This window comes from Somniosus microcephalus, chromosome 7, assembly GCF_052327205.1.
Source record: "Somniosus microcephalus isolate GS21.2 chromosome 7, FLI_Smic_1.0, whole genome shotgun sequence".
Classification (NCBI taxonomy): domain Eukaryota; kingdom Metazoa; phylum Chordata; class Chondrichthyes; order Squaliformes; family Somniosidae; genus Somniosus; species Somniosus microcephalus.
The window spans coordinates 27,258,005-27,284,720 of NC_140993.1; the positions used below are offsets into that span (position 1 = coordinate 27,258,005).

Genomic DNA, 26,716 nt, shown 5'->3' on the forward strand with positions numbered 1-26,716 from the left:
GGGCTGTGGCCACTGAGTCATTGAGTATATTCAAGGCTGAGATGGATAGATTTTTGGACTCTCAGGAGAATCAAGGGATATGGGGATCGGACGGGAAAACGGAGGTGAGGTCAAAGATCAGCCACAGTCTTATTGAATGGTGGAGCAGGCTCGAGGGGCCGAACGGCCTACTCCTGCTCTTAATTCTTACATTCTTATGTTCCTCATGGCTAAAATTCTCCAGTCCTGGCAACACCCTGGTAAATCTTCTCTGTTCCTTCTCTAGTGCAATCACAGTGTTATGAGAGAATGTAGCAAACGCTGCAGTGTAGCAAATAGAGAGAATGTTGCAAATTATGCAGTGTAGCAAATGATCGACGGGCGTTTGGACCACGTTGTCTCTTTCTCCCAGGCATTGAAGAGCGAGTCATATGATTGGATTTAATAAGAAGCCGCTGCAAGAGGCTGGTGTGTGAATTGTGGAGATTACAGTGTGGTGAAGGCGATGATGATGATGCTGCTGCGGTTGGAGAAGATGATGATTTTCCTCTTATTCCTCCTCCCGATGGTTTAGGATTGATCCGGTGTTACAATCCCCTTCCATCCCAGCCAGAGCTGCTAGACCATGGCAGAGCAATGCGCCCAGAGCCCGGCGGCAGCAGTGGAGCCGGACGCGCAGGAGCTGTCCCTGGAGCAGATTCTCAAGCTCTACAACCAGCCGCTGAACGAGGAGCAGGCGTGGGCCGTCTGCTACCAGTGCTGCGGCACTCTGCGCCGGCACCGGCGGCGGCGCCCAGCCCCCGAGCCCGCCGGGGACTGGCACCCGTTCTGGGGCAGGCTGAGCGGGGCCAGGGCGGTCATCCTGCACCGGGACGGCAACATCAGCATCCGAGCCGCTTCAGGTAAGAAGAGCTGAGTGTTAATAAAGAGATGAGTGTTCAATAAAACCCCCCGGCTGGTCTTGACAAGAGGGGCAGGGTTAGCATCTCAGGCGCGCCAGTTACATAAGAAATCTGTGTAGAAATAGATTAATAAACATTTAGAGAAATAAGAAATAATGTATCCCTAGATATGTTTATTTATTTCAAGAAATGTTTATTAATTTATTTCTGGAAATGTTTACTAATTTATTTCTAGAAATGTTTATTAATTTATTTCTAGAAATAATTATTTTATTTCTAGAAATGTTTATTAATTTAACCATTAAACAAGAGGAATCCGCATCAATGCCTCTACTGTAAGAAAGGTTTGATTTAAACCCAGAATTAAATAAGTTGGGATAAGGTACTGTAGGAAATGGGTTCTGTAAATATATAGTAGGTATAGAATAGACAGGATTTATTCGGCAAATTCCCCAAGTGCCAGTGTTTAAAGGGGGCAAAACAGATGGGAGACAAGAGTGGCTGGTTTGAAAGGCGACAGAATCAGCATTAACAAGAAGAGGCCTGTGAAATTAACCCTGTGCCTGGTCCGGGAGCAAAAGACATCACCTCGCAGGGAGGTGAAATTTAAAAATATTATCTTTTTTGGGGGGGAAAAAAAGAAAGTGAAGTATTGAAAAATAAACCCCAAAAGAACAATCAACAAAGCCGGAATAAATTGGTCTAGGCAGCACACAGCACAAGGGAGAGTCAACCGGCTGCCAGCTTTCATTGTGACAGCAAGATTATTCCTGAGACCGCAGCAATATCAGTCCCGCCTCGGTAAACAAGCTGGGAACTCGAGAGATGGGCAGGGAACAATAAAATAATAATCATTCATAAAAAAAAAACAAAGACTGATAAATGGACCAGTAATAAGTGGGGGAAATACCAATCATCTAATCATCCGGCTTTAATTCAATTATTTTCCAAAAAAATTAATTCAGAAATAATAAGCTAATCCATCGGTTTTCAGTTCATGTAGAAGCATAGGACTGAATCGACAAATGACATAAAAACACCTATTATTATTATTCAGTCATCCTGATTCTAGGTAACAATAGCCCCCTGTGTGTATTATGGGTAAAGCCACTCGTTTTCATGAGAAAAACAAACCTGAATGCAGGAGTGGATCTCCCTCCCCCAAACACTGGAATTCCCTGTAATAAAATCGGAATTTGACTTGGTAAATGACTAGCTCGGAACATAATTATTAACAACAGGCCGCCACAAGGCAGCCGGAAGTAGGAACATAATAAAAGAAAGACTTGCATTTATATAGCGGCTTTCACAACCACCGGACGTCTCAGTGCTTTACAGACAATGAAATACGTTTTTTTTTGACGTGTTGTGGAAATGCTGCAGCCAATTTGCGCACAGCAAGGCCCCACAAACAGCAATGCGATGACCAGATAATCTATGTTGGTTGAGGAATAAATATTGGCCAGGACACCGGGGAGAACTCCCCGGCTACAATAGCTACAACCTGTACTTTTATAGCATCTTTAACATAGTAAAATGTCGCAAAGTGCTTCACAGAAGTGGGGAAAGAAATAACTGGACAAGGAGCAGTCTTGGGATGGGTGGGGTGTTGGTGACTGAAGCGAAACTCAAAGAGATAGGTTTTAAGGAGTCTTGGAAGGAAGGTAGTGGAGTGACAGGAGAAATGATGTAAAGGAGGGCAGAGTTGGAAGGAACAGAATTGGAATATGGGAACTGGAGTAGGCCCTTGAGCCTGCTCCGTCGTTCATTTACCTCGCGTACCTCAACTCCATTTACCCGCCTTCGTTCCACATCACTTGATACCTTGACCCAACAAAAATCTTATCTCTGTATTGAAAATTTCAATTGACCCCCCAGCATCCGCAGCCTTTTGGGGAGCGAGTTCCAGATCCACTACCCTTTGTGTGGAAAAACTATTTCTAATTTCACTCCTAAATGGCCTAGCTCTAACTTTAAGATTATGGCCCCTTGTTCTGGATTTCCCCATCAGAGGAAATAGTTTCTCTGTATCGACCCTATGGAATCCCTTAATCAGATCACCCTTAACCTTCTAAACTCAAGAGAACACAGGCAAGTTTATGCAGCCTGTCCTCATAATTTAACTCTTTAAGCTCTGGTATCATTCTGGTGAATCGGCGTTGTATTCTTTTAATACCCTGGGATGAAAACCATCAAGTTCTGGAGCTTTGTCTATCTGAAGTCCCATTATTTTCTCCATTACCATTTGTTTTAATGTTAAATCCACTAAGTTCCTCCCCTTCACTTATTTTTTGGTGTCAACCATGGCTCGGTGGGTAGTACTCTCTCCTCTGAATCAGCAGGTTGTGGGTTCAAGCCACACTCCAGAGTCTTGACTGTATAATTTAGGCTGGCACTACAGTGCAATATTAAGGGAGTGCTACTGTCTGAGGGGCCGTCTTTTGGATAAGATCGTAAACCGAGACCCTGTGTGCCCTCTCAGGCAGACGCAAGAGATCCCCACGGCACTATTCGAAGAGGAGCAGGGGAGTTCTCTCGGTGTCCTGGCCAATATTTATCCCTCAACCAACATCACTGAAAACAGATGATCTGTTTATTTATTTCATTGCAGTTTGCGGGACCTTGATGTGTGCAAATTAGCTGCCGCGTTTCCTACATTACAACAGTGGCTACACTTCAAAAATACGCCATTGGCTGTAAAGCGCTTTGGGACGTCCTGAGGTCATGAAAGGCGCTATATAAATACAATTCTTTCTTTCTTTGTACCGCTAGTATTTTACCCCCTTCATCCACTATGAAAATGGATACAAAGTCCACATTTAACAAGTCCGCCATCTCCTTATTAGCCATTATAATCTTGCCGGCATCTGTCTTCAATGGGCCCACGTTTCCCTTTACCGCTCTCTTTCTCTTAATATATTTATAAAAACGTTTGCTGTTGGCTTTGATATCCCTGGCAATGTTTTTTCCATATTCCTTTTTGCACTTCTGATACTTTGTATCCCTGTGTTGCTTTTTTCCATCTCTCCCAGTATGCTGGGTTTCCACTTTTCCTTGCATTTGTTTAAGCGCTTTCTTTTAGCTCGATTACTGTCTCTTGCCTCGTTTGTTGACCATAGTTGCTTAACCACACAAGTAGAGCCTTTGCCTTTTTAGGGGTATGTACTACTTTTGTATCATAGCAAATACTTCTTTGAATACTTCCCACTGTTTGTCTGCAGGTTTACCCATTAACAGTTTAGCCCAGTTTACTGTGGTCAGTTTATTTCTAGTTCACTTTACTTTAAATTTAACACCTTGGTTTTTGAGTCTCCCTCCTCACTCTCAAACCTAACAGCAAATTCAGTCATTTTATGGTAACTGTTGAATCCGTGATTCTTAAAGTACGATGTTTTGCAATAACTACACGGAGGCTGTAACTTAACAATCAACAGGTGTTTACTGGAGGAGGGTGTCTAAAGACTGACAGTACAGAGGCATGCTCAAGGCTTATATACAGGTGTGGTACTGCCGGTACTACAGTATACAGGAGCTGTAAAAGTAGTTCTCTCTTAAAGGTACATACACTACAATTCCTCCCCTTTTAGATTAGTAGTACCCATAATGTTCAAATAACAATTAACACTTTAACATGCACATTAAACTGAAATAGTCCATTTATAGATTCAGTCTTTGGGGCGGCTTCCTGATCCTTTCTGGATAGCGCCTTTCCTGAGGTTCTTGTTCTTGGTGCGAAGGCGATTCTGGCCCTTTTTCGTCGGTTATTTCATCAGTTTCCACTGCTACTGTTTCTGAGGTAGATGCTACCGGTATGTCGGGTTCATCCCCAGGGACGCGAGACATGGGGTTGACTCGTTCCTGTGACGCTAAGATCTGGTCGACGTGGCGTCTCACAATGTTCTCCCCGACATCCACTGTGTACATTAATGGCCCCTGCCGTGTGCATATCGTTCCGGGTTGCCATTTCTCTGTTCGGTAGTCACGGGCCAAGACTGGTTGTCCTACATTGAAGCTCCTTGTCGGCTTCTCATTGATGTGCTGGAATTGTTTATCCTCAATATTTCTTCGCACATTTGGTCTGAGCAAATCCAGACGAGATCTCAACCTTCGGTTAAAGAACATCATGGCCGGGGTCTGGTTGGTAACTGCATGTGTCGCATTTCTGTAGGCTAACAGAAAATTGTCCACCTTATGCTGTAGTGGAATTTCATCATCGCACATGGCCTTTATCGCCTTTTTAAAGGTTTGTACGAACCTCTCAGCCAATCCATTTGTGGCTGGATGATACGGGGCGGATGTGTAATGCCTTACCCCATTCCTTCTCATAAATTTCCGAAACTCTTCGGACACAAACTGTGGTCCATTATCAGAGCAAATCTGCTCTGGCAAGCCGTTTCTGGCAAATATGGTCCGTAGAACTGCAATCGTTTTCTCTGTAGTGGTTGAGGACATTTTTATCACCTCAGGCCATTTCGAGTGAGCATCCACTGCTATTAAGAACATTGAGTCCATGAATGGACCAGCAAAATCAATATGCACCCGTTGCCATGGAGAGGAGGGCCACTCCCATGGGTGTAGAGGGGCATGTGGTGGTGCATTTTGGACCTTCTGGCATCCTGAGCAGCTCTTGGTTAGGTCCTCGATTTGTTGATCGATCCCCGGCCACCACACATAAGCCCTAGCAAGGCTTTTCATTTTCACCCCTCCCAGATGACCTTCGTGAAGCTCATTGAGCACTCTCTCCCTTAACTTGGGTGGAATTACCACTCGGGATCCACACATCACTGTCCCCTGGCATACTGACAGCTGTTCTCTTCTGGATGAGAATGCTGGCAACAGTGAGTCGCCATGTGTTGGCCATCCCCTCACCGTCAAATCATATACCCGAGACAGTGTCAGATCATTGCGGGTCTCCTTCTCTATATCCGCGTTAGTTACTGGCAATCGGTCAATTATTGACGAATAATATATCTCGATAGGGTCCACTGCTGGTGCTTCCTCCACAGTAGGCAGTGGCAGGCATGATAGCCCATCAGCGTTTCCATGCTGTTTCGTGCCTTTATATTCTATTTCATATTGGTTCGCCCCTAGAAACCGGGACCATCTTTGTAACCGCTGTGCAGTCATTACTGGCACGCCCTTCTTTGGATTGAAGATGGAGACAAGTGGTTGGTGGTCGGTCAGCAAGGTGAACTTCTGCCCATGCAGATAGTGGTTGAATTTTTTTACTCCCCATACTAGGCTGAGGGCCTCCCTGTCAATCTGGGCGTAGTTGCGCTCGGCTGAGGTTAGTGACCGAGACGCAAAGGCTACTGGCCTCTCCAACCCGTCTGGGAATTTGTGCGACAGCACCGCTCCAATACCATAGGGTGATGCATCACATGCCAACCGAATTGGTAGTGCTGGGTTGAAATGGGCCAACACCTCTTTTGATGTGATCAATTCTTTGCACTTCTGGAAAGCTCGTTTACATTCGTCATTCCACTTCCATGATACCCCCGTTTGCAGTAGGGTGTTCAGTGGGTGTAATACTGTAGACAAATTTGGTAAGAACTTATGGTAGTAGTTTACCAGCCCGAGGAACGACCTCAGTTGTGACACATTTTCCGGTGCTGGAGCCTTGACTACTGCCTCAATCTTTTCAGGGGACTTATGTAACCCCTCTTCATCAATAACGTGGCCACAATACGAGATCTGCTTCTGGAAAAACTCGCACTTGTGGCGATTAGCTCGTAGCCCATATTCCTTTAATCTAGTGAGCACCTTCTCCAGGTTGGTGAGGTGATCACTGTCATTTTCGCCCGTGACCAGGATGTCGTCCAAATAACACTGGGTCCCTGAAATCCCTTGCAGGACTTGATCCATTGCCCTTTGCCAAATAGCCGGAGCCGATGCTACCCCCGAACACCAGCCGGTTGTATTGATAGAGACCTTTATGAGTGTTGATCGTGAGGTATTGTTTCGAGGCTTCTTCTACCTCCATTTGCAAGTATGCCTGGGCCAGATCAATTTTGGTGAAGCGTTTACCTCCAGATAGCGAGGTGAAAATATCCTCAATCCGTGGAAGCGGATATTGTACCGTGTGAAGGACTGGGTTCACTGTCACCTTAAAATCCCCACAGATGCGGACCTTCTTTGGTTCCCCAGGCGTATTACTCAACGACCTCTTCATTACAGGAACGATGGGTGTAGCCCACTCGCTCCAGTCTACTTTGGACAGTACTCCTGAACGTTCCAACCCTTCCAGCTCTGCTTCGACGGCTGGTCGGATCGCATAAGGCACCGGTCTGGCCTTAAAAAACTTTGGGCTTGCATTTTCCTCTATTTTAATCGTTGCTGTTATGCCTTTTAGTGTTCCGAGTCCCTCCTGGAACACTTGTGTGTCAGTTAGCATTTTTGACAGTTGTCCAGGTGTGACGTCGTCATCCTTTTTGGCCTCAACCTTCAGTGCCTGTATGGAATGCCAATCTAATTGTATCTTCCGGATCCATTCACGTCCTAGTAGTGGTGGTCCTCCAACTGACAATACATATAGTTCCATTTTAGGTATTTCCTGGCCTTTGTATATCACTTTCACCCTTATTTTTCCTTTGGGGTAGACTTTTTGCCCCATATACGTCTTCAAGACAATCTGTGTAGCTTTCAAGGGTATATGTGAAAATAGCCGCTTGTAGTCCCTTTGGTTTATGACTGTCCAATTCCATTTTCACTTGGACTCCGTCTATCTTGAGTGTGACCCAGATAGTCTGGTGATCCTCCATTTTGGTTACCTTATGTAGTTTCAGACAACCCAGCTCCTTGCTTCCGGAGTCTGTATCACTTTTCTGTTCGTCTGAACTACTGTCCATCACCTTATGTACCTTTTTGTACTTCTCCTGTGGAGATTTCTTGCTGTTGGTTTTCTTCCCTGACCTGCAGACTCTTGCTATGTGTCCTGCTTTTCCACACTGTCTGCACACTTGGTCCTTGAACCAACAATCCTTCTGGTCGTGTGTTATTCTGCCGCAGCGATAACACTTCCCTGCTCCATATGACATTTCATTGGTGCTATATTCTTGCGGTCTCCGTTGTATCTCTGCAGCGCCCCGTGCGGCTGCTTCGTGTGATACTGCCATGCTGAAAGCCTTGTCCAGCGTAAGATCCTTTTCTGATAGAAGCCGTTTCTGGGTTCCTTCACTTTGAAGCCCACACACAAACTTGTCCCTTAAAGTATCTGCTAGTCCCACTCCAAACTGGCAGTGTTTCGATAGCTTGCGCAGTTCCGTTAAGTACTCCGCATTACTTTCATCTTTATGCTGGTTCCTTTTGTGGAACTTAAATCTTTCTGCTATCAGCAGCGGTGTGGGGTTTAAGTGGTCCTGTAGGATTTCTACTATGCTTTCGAAATTCTTATCCACGGGCTTCTCTGGGGTTATTAGGTTTCGCAGTAAGCCATAAGTTTTTGCACCCATGGAATTTAACAAAACCAGTGCTTTCCTAGCATCTGGCATTCGCCCTGCAGTACACCTCAATGCGTTCCACATGTCGCCCAATCATCGACTTCATTGTTGAACGCAGTGATACTGCCACTCTTCGGCATCCCTGGGTGTGATTTAACTGTCTAAAATGTCGTCTCCCACGCTCTCCCTTCTTCTCCGCTGGCACAGAATGGCGTCTCCTGCGCTTTCCTTTCTTCCCGCGCTCGCCCTTCTTCTCCGCTGCGGCTTCTAAAATGGCGTCTCCCGTGCTCTCCCTTCTTCTCCGCGGCTCAATGGCGTCTCCCGTGCTCTCCCTTCTTCTCCCCGCGGACGCGGTTCAGCCCTTGAGCCCTAGCTGTGCTCTGCGCGTTCTCCTGTGCATCTTTCCCGTTGCCGTCGCTCGGTCCTGAACCCGGCTGCTGCTTTACCCTCTCTCTCTCTGTTTGTTTTTCCTTGATGCCGCTCGGTTTTCAACCCCCGGCCGCGCCCTGTGCGCTTCACCCTCTCTCTTACCCCGTCTACGCTGCTCGGCTTTTTCTATGCCGTCGGTCGGCTCCAGCCGCCGCTGTCCGGGAAGGGTCTGCGCTGTACCTGTTGCCAGTCTGTTGCTGGATCGTCGTGGCTGGGGAACCAAGCCTGGCTCTCAACAGCCTCCCCTGCGATGTTCACTCTCTGCCGGATGACTGGGCGGTTGCTCGTGGTCGACGCCCGTGCTTCTGGCCTCGACTTTCTTCCACCGCCCTCCGAGAGCGAATCCTTGAAGGGAAATGCAGAGTTGCAGGTAGATTCGAATCGACCTCGTCGCCACTGTTGAATCTGTGATTCTTAAAGTATGATGTTTTCCAATAACTACACGGAGGCTGTAACTTAACAATCAACAGGTGTTTACTGGAGGAGGGTAGTCTAAAGACTGACAGTACAGAGGCATGCTCAAGGCTTATATACAGGTGTGGTCACTGCCGGTACTACAGTATACAGGAGCTGTAAAAGTAGTTCTCTCTTAAAGGTACATATGCTACAGTAACTATTTGTAAGATGCTCCCTCACTGTTAGAATGTTAAATAATTCTATTTCGTTATCACTAAATCCAGTCTGGCCAATCCCTTTTTTGGTTCTAAAACATATTGTTCCAAAAAACTATTCTGAATACATTCAAGAAATTCAAATGTGTCAGCCAGTGGCTCAGTGGGTAGCACTCTCTCTCCTGAGTCAGAAAGCTGTGGGTTCGAGTCCCATTCCAGAGACTTGAGCACAAAAATCCAGGCTGACGCTCCAGTGCAGTGCTGAGGGGATGCTGCACTGTTAGAGGTGCTGCCTTTTGGATGAGACGTTAAACCCAGGCCCCGTCTGCCCTCTCAGCAGAGTGTAAAAGATCCCATGGCACTATTTCGAAGAAGAGCAGGGGCGTTCTCCCCGGTGTCCTGGGGCCAATATTTATCCCTCAACCAACATCACTAAAGCAGTTTATCCAGTCATTATCACATTGCTGTTTGTGGGAGCTTGCTGTGTGCAAATTGGAGGCTGTGTTTCCTATGTTACAACAGTACTTCATTCACCTTCACCGAAGCGTACGAGAGCATGGGCCTTACACTAAACATCCGTAAGACAAAGGTCCTCTACCAACCTGCCCCCGCCACACAGTACTGCCCCCCGATTATCAAAATCCACGACAAGGTCTTGGACAACATGGACCACTTTCCATACCTCGGGAGCCTACTGTCAACAAGGACAGACATCGACGATGAAGTCTAACGCCGCCTTCAGTGTGCCAGTGCAGCCTTCGGTCGCCTGAGGAAGAGAGTGTTTGAAGACCAGGACCTCAAACCCGGCACTAAGCTCATGGTCTACAGAGCAGCAGTGATACCCGCCCTGCTGTATGCCTCAGAGACATGGACCATGTACAGCAGGCACCTCAAAGCACTGGAGAGGTACCACCAACGCTGCCTCCGCAAGATTCTGCGACTCCATTGGCAGGATAGGCGCACCAACGTTGGTGTTCTTGCTCAGGCCAACATCCCCAGCATCGACGCTTTGACCACGCTTGATCAGCTCCGATGGACGGGTCACATTGTCCGCATGCTCGATACGAGACTCCCAAAACAAGCACTCCACTCGGAGCTCCGGCACGGCAAACATAAACATAGAAACATAGAAGATAGGAGCAGGAGTAGGCCATTCGGCCCCTCGAGCCTGCTCCGCCATTCAATGAGATCATGGCTGATCATCCAAATTCAGTACCCTGTCCCTGCTTTCTCCCCATATCCCTTGATCCCTTTAACCTTAAGAAATATATCCAACTCTTTCTTGAATATATTTAATGAACTGGCCTCCACCGCCCTCTGTGGCAGAGAATTCCACAGGTTCACCACTCTCTGGGTGAAGAAATTCCTCCTCATTTCAGTCCTAAATGGCTTACCCCTTATCCTTAGACTATGACCCCTGGTTCTGGACCCCCCAGCCATCAGAAACATCCTTCCTGCATCTAGTCTGTCCAGGCCTGACAGAATTTTATAGGTTTCGATGAGATCCCCTCTCAATCTTCTAAACTCCAGTGAGTATAAGCCCAATCGACACAATCTCTCCTCATACGTCATTCCTGCCATCCCAGGTATCAGCCTGGTGAATCTTCGCTGCACTCCCTCCATGGCAAGAACGTCCTTCCTCCGGTAAGGCGACCAAAACTGCACACAATACTCAAGGTGTGGTCTCACCAAGGCCCTGTACAACTGTAGCAAGACATCCTTGTTCCTGTACTCGAACCCTCTTGCTACGAAGGCCAACATACCATTTGCCTTCTTAACCGCCTGCTGCACCTGCATGCTTACCTTCAGCGACTGGTGCACAAGAACACCCAGGTCTCTTTGCACTTCCCCTTCTCCCAATCTATTGCCATTCAAATAATAATTTGCCTTCCTGTTTTTGCCACCAAAGTGGATAACCTCACATTTATCCACATTATAGTGCATTTGCCATGTTTCTGCCCAATCACCCAACCTGTCCAAATCGTACTGGAGTTTCACGACATCCTCCTCACAGCATACCCTCCCACCCAGCTTTGTGTCGTCTGCAAATTTGGAGATATTCCATCCAATTCCCTCGTCCAGATCATTAATATATATTGCGAACAGCTGGGGTCCTATGACCGATCCTTGCGGTACCCCACTAGTCACTGCCTGCCACTCGGAAAACGACCCGTTTATTCCAACTCTTTGCTTTCTGTCCGCCAACCAGTTCTCTATCCAAGTCAATACCTTGCCCCCAATCCCATGTGCCTTAATTTTGCACGCTAATCTCTTATGTGGGACCTTATGAAAAGCCTTCTGAAGTCCAAATACACCACATCCACTGGTTCTCCCTTATCTATTTTACCAGTTACATCCTCAAAAAATTCCAGTAGATTAGTCAAGCATGATTTACCTTTTGTAAATCCATGTTGACTTTGTCCGATCCTGTCACTGCTTACCAAGTGCTCTGCTATTACATCTTTTATAATGGAGTCTAGCATTTTCCCCACTACCGATGTCAGGCTTACCGGTCTATAATTCCCCGCTTTTTCTCTACCACCTTTTTTGAATAGTGGGGTAACATTAGCTACCCTCCAATCCATGGGTACTGTTCCAGAGTCTATCGAGTTCTGGAAGATGACCAGCAATGCATCTACTATTTCTAGGGCAACTTCCTTAAATACCCTGGGATGTAGATTATCAGGCCCTGGGGATTTATCGGCCTTCAGTCCCGTCAATTTTCCTAACGCCATTTCCCTACAAATACTGATTTCTTTCAGTTCCACCCTTTCATCAGACCCTATGTTCCCCAGCATCTCTGGGAGGTTATTTGTGTCCTCCTTTGTGAAGACAGAACCAAAATATGTATTTGGTTGGTCTGCCATTTCTTTGTTCCCCATTATAAATTCCCCTGATTCTGACTGCAAGGGACCTACGCTTGACTTCACCAATCTTTTTCTCTTCACATATCTATAAAAGCTTTTACCGTCAGTTTTTATGTTCCCTGCAAGCTTACTCACATATTCTATTTTCCCTTTCTTAATTAATCCCTTTGTCTTCCTTTGTTGAATCGTAAACTGCTCCCAATCCTCAGGATTATTGCTTTTTCTGGCCAATTTATATGTCCTTTCTTTGGATCTTATGCTATCCCTAATTTCCCTTGTTAGCCACGGTTGAATCACCTTTTTTGTTTTATTTTTATGCCAAACTGGGATGAACAACTTCTGTAGTTCATCCATTCGGTCTTTGAATGTTTGCCATTGCCTATCCACCGTCATCCCTTTGAGTGCCATTCCCCAATCAATCCTACCCAACTCGCTCCTCAGACCATCGTAGTTTCCTTTTATTTAAATTCAGGCAAGAGAGCCCCAGGTGGGCAGAGGAAACGCTTCAAGGGCACCCTCAAAGCCTCCTTGAAAAAGTGTAACATCCCCATCGACACCTGGGAATCCCTGGCCCAAGACCGCACAAAATGGAGGAGAAGCATCCGGGAAGGCGCCGAACACCTCGAGTCTCTTTGCCGGGAACAAGTGGAAGCCAAGCGCAAGGAGCGCACGTCAACCCAAGCACCCCCACCCACCCGCCCCTTCAACCACCGTCTGCCCCACCTGTGACAGAGACTGTAGGTCCCGCATTGGACTCATCAGTCACCTGAGAACTCATTTTTAATGTGGAAGCAAGTCATCCTCTGTTCCGAGGGACTGCCTAAGAAGAAGGATTGGCTGTAAAGCATTTTGGGACATCCTGAGGCTGTGAAAGGCAAGTTCTTCTTTTTTTTTTAAATTCTCTTTACTACTTGTGCTATGCTGCTTCGCCCAGTCTTTGTGAAAATTAAAATCTCCCATTATAACCACTTTGTCTTTGCTGTCAGTATCGCTGTCCTTTCTAAAGATCTTAGCGACTGGAATACTTAGCTTCCAATCATGCTCAAGTTGTGGCCAGGTCTCTGGAATCACTGCTACATCATACCTTTTAAGCCAAATTTGGGCTTCTAACTCACTTGTTTGATTTCTTATGCCACGTGCATTTGTGTACAGAGCCCTTATCTGGGTAACTGTTCCCACCCTGCTCGTATTTGCTGCTGGTCGTTTTTATCACACATTTTGACTTAAAGTGAGGATTTTCCCTCTTCCCCCCCCCCCCCCCCCCCCCCCAACTAGTTTAACTCTTACCCCACTGCCCTATTTACCCTTGGGAGGGGAAAGGAGGTTACAGAAGTAAGGAAGGGCAAGGCCATGGAGGGACTTGTAGTTGAGGACAAGGATTTTCAAATTGATGTAGAACCAATGAAGGTTGATGAGGACCGGGTGATTGGGTAGCGGGACTGAGTACTGATGGAGTATTGGACAGTGGAGTTTCGAACAAGTTGCTGTTTGTGAATGGTAAAAACTGGGAGACGGGCATGGAGAGCTTTGGAGTAAATAAGTCTGGAGGTGACAAAGGCAGCAGTAGGACACAATTAAATAGACACTGGACAGAGGCCCAGGCTCCTGGTCCCCGAACACCTCCATTTAAAAATTCTTATCCTCGCGTTCAAATCCCTCCATGGCCTCGCACCCTCCCTGTCTTGGTATCCTTCTCCAGCCCTTCAGCCCGCTGAGATCTGTGCTTTCCTCCAACTCTCGCCTCTTGTCCATCCCCCATTTCCTTCACCCCGCCATTGGCAGCCGTGCCTTCAGCTGTCTAGGCCCCCCAAGCTCTGGAGCTCCCTCCCTAAACCTCTCCACCTCTCTCTCTCGCCTCCCTTAAGACCCTCCTTAAAAACCTACCACTTCGACCAAGCTTTTGGTCACCTGTCCTAATGTCTCCTTCTCTGGCTCGGTGTCAGTGTTTGTCTGATTACACTCCTGTGAAGCGCCTTGGGATGTTTTACCACATTAAAGGCATTATATAAATGCAAGCTGTTGTTGTTGTAGAGATGCTCAAGGCACGATCATCTAGGTAAGAGTGGAACCAAGCGAGGGGAGTCCCACCACTTACCGGAGGAGGATGGTGTAATTGATCGGGTCAAAAGCTGTAGAGAGGTCAAACAGGAAAGGATAATGCACCACGGTCATTGTCACAGAGAATATTGCTTGCGACTTTGCTTGGAGTCATTTCAGTACAGGGGAGGGAAGGAAACTCATTGGAGGGATTCGCACAGAGTCGGGCATGGACCTGGGAGGTGACAACATATTCTTGGGCGAAGAAAGGGAGACTGGCGATGGGCAGCAGTTAGCAAAGGACGGAGGAGATAAGGGTGGGTTTTTTTTGATGAGGGGGCAATGATCGCGGAGCGACTGAGGAGAGGGAACCATTTTGAACGTTGGCTGACATGGGGGTCGGGGAGGGAGGTTCAGTGGTCAGGTGGTTAGTGGGAAAGGGCTTCAAGAAGCAGGAGTCCAATCTCGTGGCTAAGATGATATTAGACAGCTCTTAAGCCTCGACTTGTGACTTTCTCCTGAGTTGGGTATGTAGATTCTGTGTTGTTATGGAAACTGGTTTAAAATGTCACGCGGCAGCTTCTTCTATATGGAGGCTCTTCGCTAAGTGAGCATTGGTTGACGTGATTTATATGGAACACTCTGGTTTATACACAGATTTAAGGTAATTGGCAGAAGAACCAGGGGGAGGTGAGGAGATATTTTTTATGCAGTGAGTTCTGATGATTTGGAACACGCTGCCTGAAAGGGCGGGGGAAGCAGATTCAGTGGTAACTTTCAAAAGTGAATTGGTTAAAGATTTCATAGGATCATAGAAATTCACAGCACAGAAGGAGGCCATTCGGCCCGTCGTGCCTGTGCTGGCTCTTTGAAAGAGCAGTCGTGCTCAGTCCCACATCCCCGCTTATTGTCCGTAACCCTGTGAGCTCCTCATCCTCCAGGACCCGTCCAACTCCCTCTTACAATCATTGATGGAATCAGCTTCCGCCACCTGTTCAGGTCGAGCGTTCCAGATCCCGACAAGTCTCGTGAGTGAAAGAAATTCTCCACCTCCTGTCTAGATCTTTTGCCAATGATTTTAAATCTGTGTCCTCTGGTTATTGACCCACTCGCCAGAGGGAACGGCCTTTCTCTATCAAAACCCCTCATCATCTTGAAAACCTCTATTAGGTCACCTCTTAACCTTCTCTCTTCCAAGTCCTAACTTTTCCAACATCTCCTTGTAATTGAAGTCCCTCATCCCTGGGAACATCCTGGTAAACCTCCTCTGCACATCTTTCCTGAAGTGTGGCGCCCAGAATCGTCAACAGTACCCCAGCTGAGGCCTAACCAGTGATTTACTTGAAAAGGAAGACATTGCAGGGCTGTGGGGAAAGAGCAGGGGGAGTGGGACTAAATTGGAGAGCTCTTTCAAAGAGCCGGCACAGGCACGATGGGCCGAACAGCTACTCTGAATGTGATTCACAGAATGTCTACCCTGCTGGATGACACACTATTATTTGTCGTACATCAGGACTATGCAAGTGTGACATCTCAGCATGTTTCATTACTTCCCCCTCTCCTGAAGATGCTGTTAACTGGGTTATAGTCCCACAGGAAACGGCGGCCTATCCAGTTGCTTTTGACCCAAATACTCTTCCTTGTTCATTAATCTAGATCGTGTCAAATAGCCCACCAAAAGACAACAGAAGCATCATATTCAAATTAGATCCCACCCTCGGGCAACATCCACACACATTCTGGCACGAGTAATCCTAACGGATTTTTCCCAACCCAGGGCATGAATGGCCAACTGTTGCCCGAGCTCCGATCAGCTATCTCATTACAGACCAGGGATTGAACCTGGGACCTCTGTTCTGTATATTCCCACATCTCTCAACACACCGCGCCAACACCAACACCCACATCACATAACACCAACACGACACCCCACCCACACCACACCAACACCACAGCGCACCATGCCACACCCACGCCACGCCACACCCACACCACACATAACATCAACACCCACATCACACCCACACCACACCACACTGTACCGTGCCACACCAACATATCACATCACACCACACCGTATCACAGCATGCCGCACCACACCAACAGCACACCCACATCACACCACACTGTACCATACCACACCGTATCACAGCACACCCACATCACACCACACTGTACCATACCACACCGTATCACAGCACACCCACATCACACCTCACTGTACCGTATCACAGCACACCGCATCGCACCACATCACATCACATCACACCATACATTTATTCCCAGGCCATTGTGGGAGTTCCTGCTGATGTGTTTAATGGTTATATTGTCAAATCCTGAATGAGATGCTGTCAGATGTAAATCCAGCTCTGGACGATGAGCACCAGGTACATTGCATGTTATCTGATCTGCTTAAAGTCTAAAACAGGAATGCAGACTGTGACAGTAACTGTACAGGAGACGAGGCAACCTAGATTCCATGTAATTCTATGTATTCAGTGGGTCACAGAAGCAGCTGGAGAATAATATACCGACTGTGTGCGCTGAACCACTCATAATGTGTGATGGGAGGAGCTGTAAATCAGAAGTGACAAGTGATCATACATTTATCATTACGTAATTAAACCTGTAATGGAAATTCCAGTGACTTTAAATACAATATCCCATTTCTGCAGGCTGTGATTTTAAGAACATTGGCCTTTTGCCATGGGCATGGAATTTAACCAAGGACGTTGCTGGCCTGTTCCCTTGGATGTTAAAACTGCTGTAATGGGAAGACCGTTGCACTGGCGCTCCTGGAAGGATGTGAAACGATGGGCTGAAGGGCCTTCTTCGTTCGTACTTCCGTCGGGGATGAATGGTGCTTGCCGATAAATGAGTCCCATCACGTGTGCTGCAGGAAGCACGGCTGCTGTACGGCGCAGACTGATGGGATTTGTCTCGTCAGTGGCAGCAGGGAATATGTCGGAAGAATCAGACTCTCACTTGGCCACGGCCACACACACACACTCACACACACACCACACACACACCACACACACCACACACACACACACACCACACACACCACACACACCACACACACCACACACACCACACACACATACTCACACACACACACACACACACACTCATACTCACACACACACCACACACACCACACACACACACACACACACACACACACACACACACTCATACTCACACACACACCACACACACCACACACACCACACACACACACACACACACTCATACACACACACACACCACACACACCACACACACCACACACACACACCACACACACCACACACACCACACACACACACACACACACACACTCATACTCCTAGTCATACAGACCTCTAATCCAAGTGACCAGGCTGTGCGGCTTAGTGCTAAACTGCACTTTGAGCACATAATCTAGGCAGACACTTCAGTGCAGTACCGAGGGAGTACTGTATTGTCAGAGCTGCCAGCTTTTTGGATAAGACGTTACGCTGCGGCCCCATTGGCCTGCTCGGATGGATGTAAAAGATCCCATGGCGCTTTTTCTTTTTGAAGGAGAGTGGGGGGGATGGCGGCGGGGGGGGGGGGCGGTTTCTTCCGATGTCCAACAAGAGTATGCACGGCACACGATCCACCCAGTTCTTCTTCTAAATTGCATCGGGGTGCTACGTACGCCTATAGGACCCCGACTTGTGTACAGCAATGAGGCTCCTGCCTGATTCAGGCGGGCGCCTTGGCCACCCAATGGAATGGCCCAGTAAATATGGCAGCGGAGCGGTAACAGGAATGCAATTTTTAACTCTGCTACCACTCCACCAGTCAGACCCGACTTAAAATCATCTCTTCTGTGTCGTAATCTATTTCCTACCTCTTTTTGAGGACCTGAGTTTTGGCTAATTCCTCTCCTTCCGCCCTCTACTCATTCCGTTATATCCTTTATCTCTGGCACTTTGAGGCAGCGCACTATCCAGGATTCAAGTATAGAAGCATTAGCCTCTGGATTATTATAGAAGCTAACCTTCTACTCTCTCTGTCAAATTTTTATTTTACTCATTCGGGGGATGTGGGCGATGCTGGCGAGGCCAGCATTTATTGCCCATCCCTAATTGGCCTTGAAGGTGGTGGTAAGCTGCGGTCTGTGTGGCGAAGGTACTTTGGTACAACTGAATGGCTTGCTAGGGAAGTTAAGAGTCAACCACATTGCTGTGGATCTGAAGTCACATAATAAGGGCAAAATACTAACGTCCTTTTAGGGTTTTTAAAGGCAATCCGGCAGTTACATGGTCACCATTGCTGATACTAGCTTTTCAGCCCCTCGAGCCTGTTCCGCCATTCAGTGAGATCATGGCTGATCCACGACCTAGCTCCATATACCCGCCTTTGCCCCGTATCCCTCAATACCTTTGGTTAACAGAAAGCTATCACTCTCCGTTTTTAAATTAACAATTGATCAGTTGCCGTTTGCGGAAGAGAGTTCCAAACTTCTACCACCCTTTGTGTGTAGAAGTGTTTCCTAACTTCACTCCTGTGTAATCTCTCTTCATAATTTGACCCTTGGAGTCCGGGTATCATTCTGGTAAACCTACGCTGCACTCCCTCCAAGGCCAATATATCCTTCCTAAGGTGTGGTGCCCAGAACTGCGCTCAGTACTCCAGGTGTGGTTTAACCAGGGTTTTGTATAGCTGCAGCATAACTTCTACCCTCTTGTATTCTAGTCCTCTAGATATAAAGGCTAGCATTCCATTTGGCCTTTATGATTATTTTCTGTACCTGTCCATGTCATTTTAATGATCTATGTACCTGGACCCCTAAGTCTCTTTGGACCTCCACTGTTTCTAGCTTTTCACCATTTCGAAAGTACTCCGATTTATCTTTTTTAGGTCCAAAGTGGATGATCTCATACTTGACTATATTGAAATCCATTTGCCACAGTTTTGACCATTCAGTTAATCTATTAATATCGCTTTGTAATTTTATGCTTCCATTTACACTGCTTACGATGCCGCCTACCTTTGTCATCGGCAAACTTGGATATGTGGCTCTGTATCCCATTGTCTAAGTTGTTAATAAATATGGTGAATAGTTGAGGTCCCGAAACAGATCCCTGTAGGACACCACTAGCCACATCCTGCCAATTAGAGTACCTGACCATTATCCTCACTCTCTGTCTCTTGCTGCTCAGCCAGTTTCCTAACCAGTGCTCCCAGCAAAATTCTTACAGGGCTTGACAGGGTAGATGCAGGGAGGATGTTTCCCCTGGCTGGGGAGTCTCGAACCAGGGGTCACAGTCTCAGAATAAGGGGTCGGCCATTTAAGACTGAGATGAGGAGAAATTTCTTCACTCTGAGGGTGGTGAATCTTTTGAATTCTCTACCCCAGGGGTTTGTGAAGGCTCAGTCGTTGAGTATATTCAAGACAGAGATCGATAGATTTTTGAATATTAAGGGAATCAAGGTATACGGGAATAGTTCAGGAAAATGAAGATGAGGTAGAAGATCAGACTTGATCTCATTGAATGGCGGCGCAGGCTCAAAGGGCCAAATGGCCGACTCCTGCTCCTATTTCTTATGTTGTTATGCTCTCATCTCCATTCTGTTCTCTGAACAAATACATAAGAACATAAGAATTAGGAGCAGGAGTAGGCCATACGGCCCCTCGAGCCTGCTCCGCCATTCAATGAGATCATGGCTGATCATCGACCTCAACTCCATGTTCCCGCCCGATCCCCATATCCCTTGATTCCCCTAGAGTCCAAAAATCTATCGATCTCCGCCTTGAATATACTCAAAGACCTGAGCATCCACAGCCCTCTGGGGCAGAGAATTCCAAAGATTCACAACCCTCTGAGTGAAGACATTCTTCCTCATCTCCGTCTTAAATGGCCGACCCATTATCCTGAGACTATGCCCCCTAGTTCTAGACTCTCCAGCCAGGGGAAACAACCTCTCAGCATCTACCCTGTCAATCCCCTTCAGAATCTTTTATGTTTCAATGAGATCACCTCTCATTCTTCTAAACTCCAGAGAGTATAGGCACAATCTACGATCTTGCTACCCATTTGAAGTTGCAGTCTCAGTCCTCTCTAACAGGTATATTGTTGTTCTGTACAGTAACTTTACCTTACATACAGGTGTGTCTCGGGTGTATTACAATCCTGTGACCTTATCTGTAAACATTAGGATAGATTTGTACCTCGTAACCGGTGCCTGGAATGTGCTGGTGGAACCAGGCACAAGTGGTATTTACTGACGGTCAACACTGGCCACGTACCAGCTGTAGACTGAATCTCGTAAAATTCGCCTCATGTTTCAGGCATGACTCACCTCACGAGCTAGTGCGTAGGAGCCAACCAGAGCTTTAGGTCTCTGTGTCCTTGTGTTCTGTCGTGATATTTTAATCCGGGGCTACCAAAGACCTCCCCCCCCCCCGCCCCCCCTCAAGAAAAGAAAGAACTTGCATTTACATAGCGCCTTTCACAACCTCAAGACGTTCTCAAAGTGCTTTACAGCTAATGAAGTACTTTTCAAAGTGTACTCACTGTTGTAATGTAGGCAGTCAATTTTACACACAGCAAGATCCCACGAACAGCAGCACGACAATGCCCAGGTAATCTGCGGGTTTTTTTTTTAGCGATGAAGCGCTTTGTTTGAGGAAGGCAGAAATCCACTTCGGATAATCTTGCCTGTGGCATCTCGCCCTTGACTCCTGGAAAATGTTGAACATAAGAACGTAAGAAATAGGAGCAGGAGTAGGCCAATCGGCCTCTCGAGCCTGCTCCGCCATTTAATAAGATCATGGCTGATCTGATCCTAACTGCCAATCTACTATCACATAACCATCTCCTGAATCTAACAGAATTAGACACACGAAATAGGAGCAGGATCAGGCTACACGGGCCCGCTCCGCTACCCACAGGGCCATGTCCGATCCGAACCTAGACTCGTCCAAATTCCTGCCCGCTCCCCGTAACCCTTAATTCCCTTTACTTCTAGGAAACTGTCTATTTCTGTTTTAAATTTATGTAATGATGTAGCTTCTACAGCTTTTTGGGGCAGCATATTCCATGGACCTACCACCCTCTGAGTGAAGTAGTTCCTCCTCATCTCAGTTTTGAAAGAGCAGCCCCTTATTCTAAGACTATGCCCCCTAGTTCTAGTTTCACCCATCATCGGGAACATCCTCCCCGCATCCACCCGATCCAACCCCTTCACAATCTTATATGTTTCAATAAGATCGCCTCTCATTCTTCTGAACTCCAATGAGTAGAGTCCCAATCTACTCAACCTCGCCTCATATGTCCATCCCCTCATCCCCGGGATTAACCGAGTGAACCTTCTTTGTACTGACTCGAGAGCAAGTATGTCTTTTCTTAAGTATGGACACCAAAACTGCATGCAGTATTCCAGGTGCGGTCTCACCAATACCTTGTATAACTGAAGCAATACCTCCCTATTTTTATATTCTATCCCCCTAGCAATGAAAGCCAACATTCCATTGGCCTTCTTAATCACTTGCTGCACCTGCATACTAACCTTTTGAGTTTCGTGCACCAGGACCCCCAGATCCCTTTGTACTTCAGTACTTTCAAGTTTCTTGCCATTAAGATAATAACTTGCTCTACGATTTTTCCTGCCAAAGTGCATAACCTCACACTTTCCAGTATTGTATTCCATCTGCCAAATCTCTGCCCACTTACTTAGCCTGCCTATGCCCCCTTGCAGGTTTTTTTATGTCCTCCTCACTCACTACTTTCCCTCCCATCTTAGTATCATCTGCAAACTTTGATATGTTACACTCGGTCCCCTCCTCCAAATCGTTAATATAGATTGTAAAGAGTTGGGGACCCAGCACTGACCCCTGCGGAACACCACTAGTTACTGATTGCCAGTCTGAGAATGAACCATTTATCCCAACTCTCTGCTTTCTGTTAGATAGCCAATCCTCTATCCATGCCAGAATATTACCCCCAATCCTGTGATTTTTTATCTTAAGCAATAATCTTTTGTGTGGCACCTTGTCAAATGCCTTTTTGGAAGTCTAAATACACTACGTCCACTGGTTCCCCTTTATCCACCCTATATGTTACTTCCTTAAAGAACTCCAGCAAATTTGTCAAACATGACTTCCCCTTCATAAAACCATGCTGACTTTGTCCTATTAAATTATGATTATCCAAATGTCCTGTTACTGTCTCCTTAATAATGGACTCCAAAATTTTACCTACCACAGATGTTAGGCTAACCGGTCTATAGTTTCCAGCCTTCTGTCTACTGCCCTTTTTAAATAAGGGTGTTACATTAGCAGTTTTCCAGTCTGCCGGGACCTTTGCTGAGTCCAGGGAGTTTTGGAAAATTATTACTAATGCATCCACAATCCCTACCGCCACTTCCCTCAAGACCCTAGGATGTAAGCCATCAGGTCCAGGTGATTTATCCGCCTTGAGTCCCATTATTTTACCGAGTACCACTTCCTTAGTGATTTTGATCGTGTTTAGCTCCTCCCCACCCCCCCCATAGCCCCCTGTTTGTCCAGTGTTGGGATATTTTTAGTGTCCTCTACTGTAAAGACTGATACAAAATATTCATTGTGTTTTTGCCATCTCCATATTTCCCACCATTAATTTCCCGGTCTCATCCTCTAAGGGACCAACATTTACTTTAGCCACCCTTTTTCTTTTTATATAACTATAAAAACTCTTACTATCTGTTTTTATATTTTTTGCTAATTTACTTTCATAATCTATCTTCCCTTTCTTAATCAATCTTTTTGTTATTATTGCTGTCTTTTAAAGTTTTCCCAATCCTCTATCCTCCCACTAGATTTGGCTACCTTATATGCCCTTGTTTTTAGTCGAATACTATCCTTAATTTCTTTACTTAGCCACGGATGGCTGTCTTTTCTTTTACACCCTTTTCTTCTCAGTGGAATATATATTTTTTGGAAGTTGTAAAATAACTCCTTAAATGTACACCACTGATCATGTATCGTCTTACCCTTTAATCTATTTTCCCAATCCACTCTACTCAATTCCGCTCTCATACCTTCATAGTCTCCTTTATTCAAGCTTAGCACGCTTGTTTGAGATCCAACCTTCTCACCCTCTAATTGAATATGGAATTCAACCATGTTATGGTCACTCATTCCAAGGGGATCCTTTTGTAAGAGGGAGGGTTTTAAATTTTTGAGGCATTGGAACCAGTTTTGTGGTAGGTGTGACCTATACAAAAGGGACGGTCTACACCTGTGCAGAGATGGAACTGATGTTCTCGGGGTAATTTTTGATAAAGCAGTTCGGGAGCATTTAAACTAGTATGGCAGGGGGCTAGAAACCTATGTAGTGAAATAGAGGAAAGTGAAAGGCAGACAGAAATAAATGGTAAAAGGGTGAGGAACAAAAAACAAAGGGCCAAACTAATTCATAAAAAATGTGAGCATAAAAAAAGCCTGAGGGTTTTATACCTTAATGCGAGAAGCATCAGGAACAAGGTAGATGAATTAGCTGTGGAAATAGAGGTTAATAATTATGATCTAATTGGGATTACGGAAACATGGTTGCAGGGTGAGCAGGGCTGGGAGCTTAACATACAGGGGTATTCAGTATTTAGGAAGGATCGACAAAAAAGAAAGGGAGGAGGGGTAGCATTGCTAGTAAAAGAGGGGATAAATGCAATTGAAAAGAAGGATATTAACTCAGTTAATACAGAATCTATATGGGTGGAGCTAAGAAATAGCGAGGGGCGAAAAACATTAATAGGAGTGGTATATAGGCCTCCAAATAGTAAAATAGAGGTTAGGGAGGGCATCACGAGGGAAATTAGAGAAGCGTGCAATAAGAGCACAGCTGTCATCATAGGTGACTTTAACTTACATATAGATTGGACTAGCCTAATCAGTAAAAATAATGAGGAGGAGGAATTCCTTGAGTGTTTAAGGGATGGTTATCTGGATCAATATGTCGAGGAACCAACTCGGGAACAGGCTATATTGGACTGGGTACTGTGCAATGAGAAGGGACTAATCAGTAATCTTGTTGTACGGGGACCCTTGGGTCAGAGCGATCATAACATGATCGATTTCTCACTCGAAATGGAGAGCGAAGAAATTGACTCAGAGACTAAGGTCCTGAATTTAAACAAGGGGAATTATGATGCCATGAGACGGGAACTGAGTAGGTCTGATTGGACAACGTTCCTGGGAGGACTGGAGGTAGATAAACAATGGCAAACATTTAAAGATAGAATGACAAAATTGCAAAAATTGTTTATACCAATCTGGCATAAAAGGAAATCTAAAAAGGTGACTCAACCGTGGATAACAGGGGAAATTAGAGACAGCATAAAATCCAAAGATAGGGCGTATAAAATAGCCAAAAAAAGCGCCAGAGCGGAAGATTGGGAACAGTTTAAGATAGAGCAAAGGAGGGCAAAGGGCATGATCAAGAGGGGCAAAATAGCTTACGAAAACAAGCTGGCGGAAAATATAAAAACTAACTCCAAAAGCTTTTATAAATATATCAAAAGGAAAAGACTGGTGAAAACCAAAGTTGGTCCATTGCAGTCAGATACGGGGGAATATATAATGGGAAATAAGGAAATGGCAGATCAACTAAATGCATACTTTGGGTCAGTCTTTACGAAGGAAGACACAAAAAACCTCCCTGGGATATCGGGAAAAATAGGGACATTGGCAAAGGAGGAACTGACGCAAATCAATATCTCTAAGGATATGGTGTTAAGGAAGCTAAAGGGATTGAAGGTGGACAAATCCCCAGGGCCTGATAACATGCATCCTAGGGTACTGAAGGAGGTGGCCCTAGAGATAGCGGATGCACTAAGGATGATTTTTCAGAATTCATTAGACTCGGGAACAGTGCCGATGGATTGGAGGGTAGCTAACGTTAGCCCACTATTCAAAAAGGGGGGTAGGGAAAAAGCAGGTAATTACAGACCTGTAAGCCTTACATCAGTTGTGGGCAAAATGCTGGAGTCCATCATTAAGGATGAAATAGCGGAGCACTTAGCAAATGGGGACAGGATAGGACAGAGTCAACATGGATTTACAAAGGGTAAATCGTGCTTGACTAATCTATTGGAATTTTTTGAGGGAGTAACTGGTAGAATAGATGGGGGAGAGCCAGTAGATGTGGTGTACCTGGACTTCCAAAAGGCCTTCGATAAGGTCCCACATAAAAGATTAGCATGGAAAATTGAGGCTCATGGGATAAAGGGGAAAGTTTTGGCGTGGATAGGGAACTGGCTGTCAGATAGAAAACAGAGAGTTGGAATAAACGGCTCATTTTCTGAATGGCAGGCAGTAACAAGTGGGGTACCACAGGGATCTGTCCTGGGCCCCCAGCTGTTCACAATTTACATTAATGACCTGGATCAGGGAGTCGGATGCAGCATTTCCAAATTTGCAGACGACACTAAACTAGGAGGGGGGGTGGGCTCAGAGGAAGAGACCAGGAAGCTCCAGAGCGATTTGGACAGACTGGGCGATTGGGCGGATAAATGGCAGATGCACTATAATGTGGACAAGTGCGAAGTTATCCACCTTGGGTGCAGGAACGGGAGGGCAAATTATTATTTAAATGGCAATAGATTGGGAGAGGGGGAAGTACAGAGAGACCTGGGTGTTCTTGTACACCAGTCACTGAAGGCGAGCATGCAGGTGCAACAGGCGGTCAAGAAGGCAAACGGTATGCTGGCCTTCATAGCAAAAGGGTTAGAATACAGGAACAGGGATACCTTGCTGCAGCTGTACAGGGCACTGGTGAGACCACACCTCGAGTACTGTGTACAGTTTTGGTCGCCTCATCTGAGGAAGGATGTTCTTGCCATGGAGGGGGTGCAGCGGCGATTCACCAGGCTGATACCAGGAATGGCGGGAATGACCTATGAGGAGAGACTATGTAGTTTAGGGATGTACACACTGGAGTTTAGAAGATTGAGAGGGGACCTCATAGAAGTGTATAAAATTCTGACAGGTCTAGACAGACTGGATGCAGAAGGAATGTTTCCCTTGGCGGGTGAGAACAGAACTAGAGGACATAATTTAAGGATAAGGGCTAAACCATTTAGGACAGAGATGAGGGGGAATTTCTTCACTCAGAGAGTGGTGAACCTGTGGAACTCATTGCCACAGAGGGCAGTGTACGCCAGCTCATTAAATATATTTAAGAGGGAATTAGATATATTTCTACGGGCAAAAGGGGTTAAGGGTTACGGAGAGAAGGCGGGGACGGGATACTGAATTAAAGGATCAGCCATGATCTCATCGAATGGCGGAGCAGGCACGAAGGGCCGAATGGCCTACTCCTGCTCCTATCTTCTATGTATCTATGTATCTATGTAGGACATTTTTAATTAATCCTGTCTCATTACACAGGACCAAATCTAAGGTTGCTTGCCTCCTGGTCGGTTCAGTTACATACTGCTCA

General features: G+C 46.2%; 1 protein-coding gene across 5 annotated transcripts in view; it reads left to right on the forward strand.

Annotated features, from left to right (window-relative positions):
* Positions 1-431: 431 nt before the first annotated feature.
* The window catches only part of spire1b (spire-type actin nucleation factor 1b), a 358,259-nt gene continuing 331,974 nt past the window's right edge, over positions 432-26,716 (forward strand). The window contains exon 1 of one of the 5 annotated variants that reach the window (XM_085992324.1): positions 432-881. In XM_085992324.1, coding sequence (XP_085848450.1) covers positions 605-881 — 277 coding nt within the window. In that variant the 5' untranslated portion in view covers positions 432-604. The remainder of the gene's footprint in view (positions 882-26,716) is intronic. The other 4 variants (XM_085992325.1, XM_085992326.1, XM_085992327.1 and 1 more) reach the window with 4 other exon arrangements.